The following is a 12,116-nucleotide window of genomic DNA, read 5'->3' on the forward strand; positions in this document are numbered from 1 at the left end:
AAACTAAAATTCCACCAAGCCACTTTTTGTAGCTTGTTCTCACCGAGAATCGAACCCAGAACCTTCCGTGAGTGAGTCAAGTGTCTTCACCGCTACACCACGGAGGTGGTATTTGTGCATCTATCGTTCGTAGTTTTTTAGAGAGATCGCATTTCGACAGCATTCAGCCAACTTTCATCCGTGTTTTTTTACAAGTCCATCCATCGCTCCCATACATCAGGTTCGGCACCAGGACTCCATAGTGAGCTGCTAATTTTGCCTCATGAGTTTGACATTAATTTACCAAGGTTGGTTTACGTGCACAGTTCGCTCCGTTTCCGGCACTCACCCTCCTTTCAATATCGTTCTCAGTCATTCCATCTCTAATGAACATACTTCCCAGATATATAAATTACTCTACTTGTTTCAGTATAACCCCATTCACAGTGACTTCACATTTAGTCTTGCTTTCATTTCTTTCAAAAACCATATTTTGCAACAAAAAATATTTTACCACCCGCCTTTGTAAACTCTGTAGCAACATTATCAAAACCTTGCGTTTTTCCATTCTTCGTGTATTTGACGGCACTTCTTATTTCTTCCATACTCATCTCTGTCAAACTACCATCTGCATTTAAACTTCCTAGAGAAGGTGTTGCTTATATTTCATGTATGTGTTTCATATACCTCCTCGAATTATTTCTTTCATCTCGTTATTATTCCACTATCATTCATCACCATTTGTCAATTTTTCCTTTTTCCGCTGTCATACATTTACTTTCATTACTGTTTTTGATTTTTTTTACTGTTTCCCTTTATTTGTCTGATAATTTTTAACAACTGCTATTTTTTTTAAATACTTACATACTTCAAAAGTTTTTTATCTTTTTTTGGAAGTTCTTGGTCATTTTTATTCCCTCTCTTTCAGCAATTCCTTTCATTCACACACACCTCGTTTCGCTCTCTTCTTACATTAACTATATAGTTTTTAAAATTAAATGTACCTACTACCAACAGATTTAATCACCGTCAGCAGATCTAACCATGCTTCCTTTTTTCTTGTAGTTTTTTGTTCTATCGTTTTTTCGTTTCATTATACCGCATAATTCCATTGCTGATTCACATGTACCGTTTTTCAAACATTTCTAAGTAATATCAATACTCATATTTTCCACGCATTTATTTATCAGTTTGCGATCATGTTCAATCATTTTGGAGTTTTTAAACTTTGACTCTAGATGTAGATGAAATGTACCTTTATGGGTCTTGGACCGCCATCTTTAAAAAAATCACTCTTGATACTACCAAGAAGTTATTTGTTTCAGGGCGGAAAATACCTAGGGTGGACTCAATCCCATCTGTTCGAGCTCCCACCCATACATTTAAATCTCACACAAGTTCCACTCTCTACCTTTTTCCCATTCGTCACATTCATTACACTAGTCCAAAACGTATCCTTCTCAGATTCGCAGTCGGAGTTCACCGGAGCATATTCAATTAATATTATTATCCTTGTCAATCCAACCTTAAATCTGACAAACATAAGTCTAGAACACATAAAGGCACACTCTTGCATACATTCTATCATTTTGGGTGACAAAAACGCGGCAACTTCCTGGCAAACTCTATCTGTATCTGGGACCTCAGACTAGACAACCAGAGCGTCACCGTGCTCCATCGAACCGCTTCCCCCTTTCCAGCTGTATCTGTAACACACATTATATCTAAACATTTATTTTTCATCACATCACGCAGCTCGTTCAGCTTTTCACCTTTGCGTCCCCTTACATTCTAGAGAATCTATTTAAATGTACAAAAGGTATAGTCGTGGCATGATCTAGGCAGACATAGCACGTGGGTTTGATTTAAATTTTATTTTTTATTTTTTATTATTCATACATATGTACATAACAAAATAACGTATCAAAATCCATACATATAGAAATAATTGGGTATTTACAAAAATAACACGTAAGTTTACACGATGTCTTCAAAATAATATATTTAAAAAGTAATAGAATCTTGCAACGAAAAACTCCCACGGAGACGTGAAAAATGTAAATGTCCGAAGTAATATTGTTCAACATAGAGATAGCCCTTCCAGCAGACATAATCATTGGCAGGTTAATCCTGATGATGTCTAAGGTATTTATTCGGAACATTAAAGCTAACGATCCGCATAATTTCAGAGTTGTTAATAATACCCGGCAACAATCGAAAAAATTGCGTAATTAAATACAAATTCCTTCTGGTCTTCGAACTGTTGTAACTAAGCATACCCTGGAGAAACTCAGTGGGATGAAGCCATGGATAATATTTGCACTCTCTCATATAGAGAAACCGAAGAAATTTCTTCTGAACTCTCTCCACTATAAGTGAGTACTTCAACTCACATGGGCCCAAACCATACAGCCACTCTCAAGTGTACTGCGCACCAACGATTTATAAAGAATTCTCAGTACTTGTGTTTTACCAAAGACCCTGACAGTAGGCATGAAGAATCCTAACATCTGCAAATAACTACTACAAATTGTTACAATCTGATCATAAAATGTCAGGGTACTCATTGCCCAGATCTTTAACCTTCGAAGTCGGCATAAGATTCTGGCCAACCATTCTGTAGCGGAATAAAGCAATTTTTGGGCCCTAGTGATAGGTATAACTGGGCATTTTGAAATATCTAACAATAATTTATTTCGTCCTCCCCATTCAGATACGTTTAATATTTCTACCAGGGGAGTGCAAAAAATCATCCAAAGTTTTAACCCTCAAAAATAGCTTCAAGTCATCCGCGAATTGACTACAACACTTTCAATATCATTAATAAAAATAAAGAACAGCGATGGGCCCAGGTTGAAACCTTGAGGGACACCTGAGTAAGAACTTTAAAAAAATTGTAATCAAGCCATGCAGAACTTATTGTTTTCGGTTTTGGAGGTAGCAAGCCATAAATTTTAGTATTCCATCCAAAAAAACGATCTCTCTTGGCTTATTCAACATAACATCATGATTGACGGTGTCAAAGGCTTTGGCAAAGTCGTTATATGAACAGTCAACCTGGTGTCCTGTATTCAATGCAGCCGTATTATAGTCGGTAAGAACCATTAAATTTTTCCATCTCAAGTCAGGAGTAATAACACCGCTTGCTTTTTGAATACTTACCTTTTGCTGTAGGAACACATCGACAGTACTATTAAGTAAGATAACTGTTCTGAGGATCCTTGGCGGAGGGGAAAAGAATCAGGCGCTGGTTTTAAAACTTCCCACAGCAAAGACATCGTTACACAAGTTGCGGTGAGGTACATCAAGGTTAATCTGCGCAATAATATCATAATGCATACTTACGACTATATAATATTTACAACATGCAATCAATGTTGCCTTTGTAAATGCTCATTCGGGATATATCGTAGGTTACCTACCTACACTAATTAAACCAACATGCAAAACCCACACCTTCACCATAGTTGCACAAAAATATAAAACCAACACGACATGCATTTCAATAAGCATCCCTTTCATGCACTGGTTAGGTTTTGAAAATATTTTGTAATGTGGGAGAAATATTTGAAAAAAGAGAGAGGGGATAAAGGGAGGGGCGTGAGTTTTATAGATGCAGGGCGACCATTACAATGGAATATCATATAACGGGCTATATTTAAGGGTTGTTTGATTATTGATCAAAGGAACAATATTTTTTAACGCTTTAAAATGCAATTCTTGTCCTTTAGTATACGTTGGAAGAACATCAAGAAATTTGGATATTCGTGTTGAAGAACATATGAGGTGTCACAATAACAATTTCTCCGTATTCGCAAATCAGTTTTTATAATGACTTCAATACAGGAGTCAAAAGTTTACATACAAAGAATAAAGGGTTAAAAGTAAATTATATGCAAATATTTCATAAATAAAAGCTTTAAAAAATAATGTTCCTTTGGTCAATAATCAAACAACCTTTCAATTCAGCCCATAATACGATGTTCCATTGTAATGGTCACTCTATACCTAACAAACTAACGCCCCTTCCTTCATCCCCTCTCACTTTTTTCAACTATTTCTCCCGCAGCATTGAACATTTCTATAACCTACCTAACCAGTGAATGTAATGGTTGCCTACTCAAATCATGGCATGTTGGTTTTATATGGTGAAGGTGTATAATGGGGTTTGCATGTTGGTTTAATTGATGCCCTGATGAAGAGACGGGTACGTCTTGATCGGTAGACATAAAAAAGCCGGTAAGTAAGTATATAAAATATTCAATAACATTGAGTCAAATATTTGACCACAAAGTTAATCCTTTAAGTATTAATAATATGTTTTCATAAGATCTGTCATCGTTATTTTCTTTATTGATAGTTACAGCTGTAAAAGTACTTAATTAGCTACCGAAAACAATAAAAGTAGTCAATTGTATAAAAGTTTTTACAATAGTGTTTAAAGCGTTTTTAATTTTTAAAAAGTTATACTATTACTATACTTAACGCAGGCAAAATAAAATTTGGGATACGATACTACTTTTTTTGTAATCGTATGTATCTTTATATAAATAAATCAAAATAAAATGAATATTTGGAAGACGTAACTGGGTAATATGTATTTAAAGTGAATATCGTATAACAAGTACCATGTGTGTTATGTTAATTGAAATAATATTTTATGTTAGGCTTGGCTGTAAGAAATTGCCAGTGGCGATAAGTCCGCCATTTAGCCAAACATAGATTATTAAATTGTTTTCTTATATTTTGTAGTATTATGATTAGTAAAGATTTTTATAATTATTAGTATTTTAATAAGTAGATACTCTCTCAACCACATGTGACCTTCTAATTCCGACTTCGAATCAGAGTCAAAGTACGTAAATCAATTATTCCTAAGCAGTCATGCTATCGTGTAAATATTTTTATCTAGCGAGAATCTAGGTAGAATCGGTGATAACGTTTTCCTCGGAAAAGTAACGAGCGGGCGCGGGCGCGTCAAGGATAGCCTCGAGGAGTATTGTATCTAAACAAGCTGGTCGCTGCGGGCCGGGGGCAGGTCCCCACGAGCCGATGCAGGCCGCCCGGCCAGGAAACGTTCCACGGGTGCACTCGCTCTACGCCTAGAAACACCGTCACGTGATTGTCTCGACGGCTAGTATTCAGCTTTTCCGTGCGATTGCTGAATGAAGTATTCGGCCTGTCGATCTTCGCTCGACGTTAAGGTGTTAGCAGACTCCGAGTCGGGCGAAATACGAAGACTATTTATACATCAAAATTCGCACCAAAGGTTAAGAATGGACGCAGAGGTAGATCCGCGGGGGGGGGGCTCGGTCATATGATGCGCCAGTACATGGGAGGCACTCACCGTTTCCGTTGATGAGGGGGTAGTCGTCATCGTGGCGCCCGATGTATGTCTTCAGGGGGGTGTCCAGGAGAGAAGGCGACGACCGATCCCTGTCGCTCATTTCTCTCGGATCTCTCTCCGTTCCGGCGACAACACTCCGATATAGCGGTCACTCGCACTTTGCCGCGTTCACACTCTCATCCGCCGAGCCGCGGTTCTGTACCTTAAATAAATATACACGACGAGTATCGATCTAAATGTGGACACAGCTAGTTCCGCGTGACATCTCGCGCTAGGCGCGTGCACTCGCGGCGGCGGGTCGGCGCCGGCGGCCCGCGGCGGCCGGCGCCGCCGCCGGCAGCGCGGACTCGAACCCCGCGCGCTCTGCCGTACCTCCGGCGCCCCGCGCGAGTGAACACAGCTGGGCCATCTGCGAGTACAGCGCGTCCACGGGCCTAACTACTAACGTACAGAGTACTACCGTTAACTGTTACACTGTTACACAGTTACACGACATACACGATGCCCGCTGCACTTGAGTCACCGAGTCTCAGGTGTAAGTTACTTCGCTAATACCTACCGACATACTTTATTTTCCCACATGTACAAACAAACAGCTACATACACAAATAACAAGGTGTGTCTGTTCAAAAGTGGGATCAATATTTACGTTTTTCTATTAGGTTGAAATCTTTTAAATCTCACCAATTTCTGATTGCAATTTGTTCCAAAAGTTGGTCTCCATAGATGAATAGTGACATTTTTAGCATTCTGAGGTCAGAAATGGGGAAGAAAAAAAGATTTTAACCAAATAGAAAAAAGAAAAATGAAAAATATAAACATCCGCTCTTTTCAGATATTTTACATCATACTTTTTTTTATTTTCTATATGAACACCTCACTGGACACTACCCGTTTTAAGGAATTCATCTACATTTTTTGCAATAATATATAATGTTATTGCAAATAATATATAGTGTTATTCCTAGTTATAATAGTTTTTATCTAAATTTAATATTCGTATGCGAGTACATACACACTTAAATAGTGAAAAAATAATAATAGTCATAATATAAACAAAAAAGGAAGTACTGTCCAGATATTAACCGAGAACCTACACCGGTCATTATTTCGCCCCTCTCCTCCGGCCAGCTCCCGGCACTCCAACATCTGCACGAACACTTATATGCTAGCTACTTAAAAGTAAACAAGGAAATCGAGAGGATATAAGGCGCATCTGCCAATCATTATTAAGGTCCTGGATTCGATTCTTGGCAGCGAGAAAGTGATAAATATGTTTTAAAAGTGTTTCTATACTACAATATTTCATTATTCGTCGACTGGCACCTGAAGCGTAATACTGATCCTTTATGTTACAGATTATCAAGATACGCTCCATTTTATGTACCGATATATAGTGCCCTATGCTCCATCGGGAACGGATAGGGAAATGACGAATTTTAAATTTATATTTCTTTGAATCGTCAAATTTATTTTTCCAAACTACAATACATCACAACTTTCACAAAAAATAACAATACTAGTAACAAACAAACAATTACATATTAGAAAAAGTACAGCTTCAAACTTCAAACTACGGCTAGAAAGCGCAATTTAAAAAAAATGCCTGCAAACACTTCAGCGTCTGAGCGTGGGTATTAAAAGGAAACGCAGTCTGACTTTTTCTTTATACAAACGTATTTCCGTATTTTCTCCCTTGAGCGGTGTGTTTTAACAAACTTAATTTAGATGTTTTCCATTGGCTTGTCCCTATTGTTCACCTTTTTTGATAAATTGTTGGTTATGAGATAATCGACTTTGTAGTTCCATCAGCCTTTTGTCAGTAATATTTATACTAAAATATTTTTCAAAAGGTTTTGAATTTAGCGATTAGTAACTTCTTATTCAACATGCTGACTTCTTTATTGGATAAAGCACGATACAATTGGTAGATTGTGACTTCTAACTCATATTAGACAAAAATGTCACTTAATGACTTCTGGCAGTAAGCCGGCAAAATATGAAAAAACTATTCCGTCTTCTTAACTACATCAATTTTAATAACATCGTTATTTAATAACGTAAAAATCCACCCTTTTTATTTTAGCTGATGTCGATTAACGAATCTTATAAAATAATTTACACAGACAATAATATATGCCAAATTAATTTACCATCAGCACAGCTTGGGTTGGGGGCATTAGAAAACGCAAATTAATTTTGCGTTTCTGACGAGAAAGAAATTGTGTGATACCTTTAAGAGATGACATAAAAATTATTTTTAATTTAAAGGGTGGAAAACGTTTTTTGTTCAGTTGTCATAATATTTAGCAATAACCTAAATTAAGATGTCAACAAATGTTTACGTAAATTTGTTTGTTTTTTCCGAAATGATATTTTCAAATAATAAAATTAAGATAAAACTCTCTATCAGAATTAGCAAGGATTCAATTAATAAGATAAACATATTAACTAAAGTACAAATTACAATTTCAAAATATTCCTGTAGCTATTTACAGAATGAGTAATGGTTTTTTAAAATTTGTTTTTACTATAGGTAGATTGATTCGGAAAATATTGAGAACGAGTTATTGTTGTATTTTAACAGATATACTCTTAACGGTAAAATGTTTTTATATATTCCAGTTCACTTTTTTTTAATAAAAATATTTCATTTTAAAAATAGAACTAAGGAATGTAACTAATTTTATTTTTCAGCATATAATTATTTCTGCGTTATTTATTATTTCTCCAAATATTTCGGTTAAGAGGCCATTTTTCAAAATTCGTACAGTGCACTGTGGAGTTTTGGTAGTCCGGGATTTTAGCCTCGGACATTACCACGGGACCACAACCCGGTTATATAGGTACCTATTTTCACTTATTTTTAGGAGGAAATATGTCAAATCTAAACCACTGGAAGACCAGGCCAAAACGCAAATCAGCAGACAGAATAGACATTCATAATGACCACAACTCAAGACGAAATTCGTTAAAAACCCTTAAACAATTTTTAAAAAATATTTTTTTTTCATTTTAATTTCATAAATAAAGGTTTTCTCAGAACTCTTGTACACTTAACTCAATTTCGTTAAAAATGGTATGTTGGACCAAAACGAACTATAGCGACGATATTCAATAGGCAATAGGCGGGGATAAAGGGAAAAAAAGATATTTCCTTGGGTGAAAAACCGAGAACACCTTTTGCTGCTGTTTAGTTGTTTTAATTTTTTGTAATATTTTACACGCCCCCAATATAGCGCGTAATCGATATGACAATAGGCATAAAATGCTAGCCCCTTGTTTCTTTAGTTGTAGCGACAACGAAGACATTTATTCGCCGCTTAGGTACACACTAAATATTATGTAACAACGCACATCGACAGATCTTCAAGCTTTCTAGATTCTGAAATGCAACAGAGAAGTTTCGGGGCTGTAAGGTTTTTGGGTCGACGTCTTCGGAAATGCGGGATCCGTAGGTTCCAGCCGGGAATCTAAAAAGGAACCTCCAGGGCCCCAATTACAATGGGAAGTTAACAGAGTTATCTTCTACTGTCTTTGAAGAAAACCCGATACTTGTGTACGAAAATGAGTATATTTACATGAACATTGAAAGTATTTTCGTCGGTAACCTATAATGAGGAAGTTCAGTGGTTTTTTTCAAAATTTTTATTTGTTAATAGACTGTTAAACTAAGTCAATTTTTTTTTTTAAATTTTTACATATCGTATTATCGACGCTACGATTTTTTAAAGTTTTGTATTTCTGAAATAACTCCGCGTGTGACGTCAGAGGTTCATTTCCGCTTATTCTCATTCAGTTCTTCCTATTGGTCCAGAAGCGACAAGCAGACCGGAAATCTTCCATAGCTCTCAGATCATAGGTTGATTCACATGAACCTGTGACGTCATTTAAAGTAGTGCGTTTTTATCAAAATATTTTTTATTATTTTTTCTGTACATTTTCAAGAAACTTTGCGGTACAATTTAATGCTCTAATTTTTACCCCGCGTAAGAAAACATTTTTTGTATCCAATTTCCCGTAGGGCTGAAGTTCCTCATTGAACATGTTTAGAAGAAAAATATGTATGTATATTTTGTTTTTCATACAGAAAACTTAATTTTACTTTAACAGATAAAATTAAAGATAAATGTCAACTTTTCATTGTAATCGGGGCCCAGGTCTACATTGTGCACAAATACCTAAATAGGCTTAGGTATACAATGTTTAAAAAAACAAATTACTGCACTGCTTTACTTGCCTTTTGGAATAATGTTGTTCTTTTTTTTTTGTTGATATTTTTTATTTATTCAGTTATGAGACAAATATTTCAAAAAATAATAAACGTTTTAATGTTTTTCCCTATAAAAGTAATTCTGTAGACCCTCGGGTTCGTAACAAAAGAGTAGAAGATTGGTAAATTAATAAAAATACATAAAATAAAAAATTAACACACCATGCGGATACGCCAGATTTACTATGTGTGTGTACAGCACATTTACCAGGTTGAGGCGTTCAACTTTATTTGCTTAATACTAGTACCTGGTAAGGATATTACTATTCCTACAGCGGGTACCAATATTGCTTTCGGCCCAATAGTAACTGAACTGTCATCGTGTGTGAATGTGCCTTTGATATTCTCATTGGCAGTATGTGGCCCGGCCAAGAGTATTGCCTCCGCTTGATGACAGTTGTCACCGCAGGTTGCGGCGTCCGTTTTCTTATTTCTTCATTCCTCACAAAATTAAAGCACGCACATTTTTTATTCTTCTTAGACACCTATTCTCAAAATTGGGTTTTTTTGCTCTTTTGGGCTCTAGTGACTTACCACCATCCATGATTCGCATACGTTATGGAGAATAGATGTTATGTAGGCATTATATAGACAGCATTTGGTATTCACTTAATAAATATCATAACGTATTTTGCTAAATAGTAATCTATATATCGTCGGTATACCGATAAATCCCTCTAAATGACGAAAGTTGAGAAACCTAGTTAAAACTCAGTTATAAAACATTTTTCGGGTTTTATCAACTGATAAAATCCTCTAAACCCTCAAAAGTTTGGTAGTTATTGTTTTCTGGTGAAAATCGTTAATTCCATTTACCGGATATTTTTCCGAAATCTCATATATTGTAACAATTAAAAGGAACTAACATGGCATAATGAGTGTGTATGTCCAAAATATGAATAAAGAAGACCTGTAAAGATTTTTATTGAGTCAAACATTTAAATGTTTTTTTCTCAGTATAGGCATGTAGGCAAATATGTATTTTATATATCTGATATACATAATAATATACTGAATTAAAAATATTTATGTTTTAAAAAATATTCTCGTAAATACTAATCAAGCCTTTTATAATACTTTGGACTATATCTAAATAATGCCGTGGAATAACGGACCAAAAGTTCGAGGTTCGAATCCCGGTTTACCAGTTTTCTATCACATTTAACACAAATAATTATTAAAAATTACCTTACAATGAAATATTCCGGTAAATACAAGAAATGAGGATTATTCATATATTTCTATTCAAACATTTAAGTTTGTAAGTGAAAATTATTGATGGAAGTTCATTGTAATTTATTATATAAATAAAAGACGAGTAATACTTTAATCCACAAATTTGGAATATCCAGTGACCGGTTTCATCGCTTTCGCGACATCTTCGAGACTGGTATCTTTATTAAAGGGTTCAATGTATTTATACAAAACAGAGGTAAGGATAGATAATTCAAAGTTATATGTAAGTAAATTAAATGAAGTTATTTTTATCTTAAGGATTATTATCAAAATTTTTCTTCGGGTTACTCATTTGTTAACCTACAGGATGTTGATTTTAAAAAATGTTGTATTCTATTTTAACCAAATGTGCTATCTTTTTTTTAAAATTCGGTGTTGGATTAGAGGGTTGCGTATATGAAAAAAAATCTTAAAACGGGTTAAGAATATGTAATATTAATTCAATAAAATACTTTGTTTCATTATTTTATATTTTTCAAAATGTTGTATTTTACTAATTATAGTCCTTCCAAGAACAAGGGGCAATTCAAATTAGAAAAAAAAAAATTATTACAGTCAATTACTCTGGAACTAGAATGCGCAGCTGGGTAAATTGTTTTAAGTATATAAATAACAAGATTTATTGTCTATCATTAAGTGTGAATACATATTTTTTTCGATATAATTTGTACTGTGCATTTTAATAACACTCTATTAATTATTATTATGATGAACACAAAATATTAAATAAAAAACATGCTTGTTTAAAAATAAATACTCGTAAATATATTTTATTTTCTTAAGTAATTGTTTTTTTTCGCTCTAATTCAAAAGAGATCTTTAAAAAAAACATTTAATAACATCAAGATTTTTAAAATCAGTAATCTGTTCAATAAAAATGTTTTTGTTTCAGTTTTGTGAAAACGTCATCACTACATAATCGACCTATTCATGATTTGATTCAATGAAAATACCTACATATTTATAAACCAGTGTTTTGAATCCATAACTTCAAACTCGTACATATTATTATATTTTAACTATTAAGAATCGCAGCGAAATTCAGAAAAACGCAGTGCTGTGTATATTGTATTACCACATCATAAGCAACTAATAAAGCAATAGTTGTCTATGTTACGCTCATAAGCGCGTCTGAGCGCGAGAGAGACACAAATTATTTTCATAATGCGTATGCCGTGCGATGTCATACCATGGGCTTATTTAAGCTAGGGTTTCCTAGGACAGCGGTGTCCGTATTTTAACGGCCGTAGTGAACGGTGATGCAGTGGACAGCCGTCGTAA

General features: G+C 34.8%; 1 protein-coding gene across 4 annotated transcripts in view; it reads right to left on the reverse strand.

Annotated features, from left to right (window-relative positions):
- The window catches only part of Pdp1 (PAR bZIP family member Pdp1), a 154,608-nt gene extending 148,890 nt beyond the window's left edge, over positions 1-5,718 (reverse strand). For all 4 annotated transcript variants that reach the window (XM_088241086.1, XM_088241070.1, XM_088241077.1 and 1 more), the window contains exon 1: positions 5,327-5,718. In XM_088241086.1, the coding sequence (XP_088097212.1) occupies positions 5,327-5,426 (100 nt within the window). In that variant the 5' untranslated portion in view covers positions 5,427-5,718. The remainder of the gene's footprint in view (positions 1-5,326) is intronic.
- Between the last annotated feature and the right edge of the window lie 6,398 nt (positions 5,719-12,116).

Source organism: Micrasema longulum, unplaced genomic scaffold, assembly GCF_059751315.1.
Source record: "Micrasema longulum isolate JH-2025_06_02 unplaced genomic scaffold, ASM5975131v1 h1tg000127l, whole genome shotgun sequence".
Lineage (NCBI taxonomy): Eukaryota > Metazoa > Arthropoda > Insecta > Trichoptera > Brachycentridae > Micrasema > Micrasema longulum.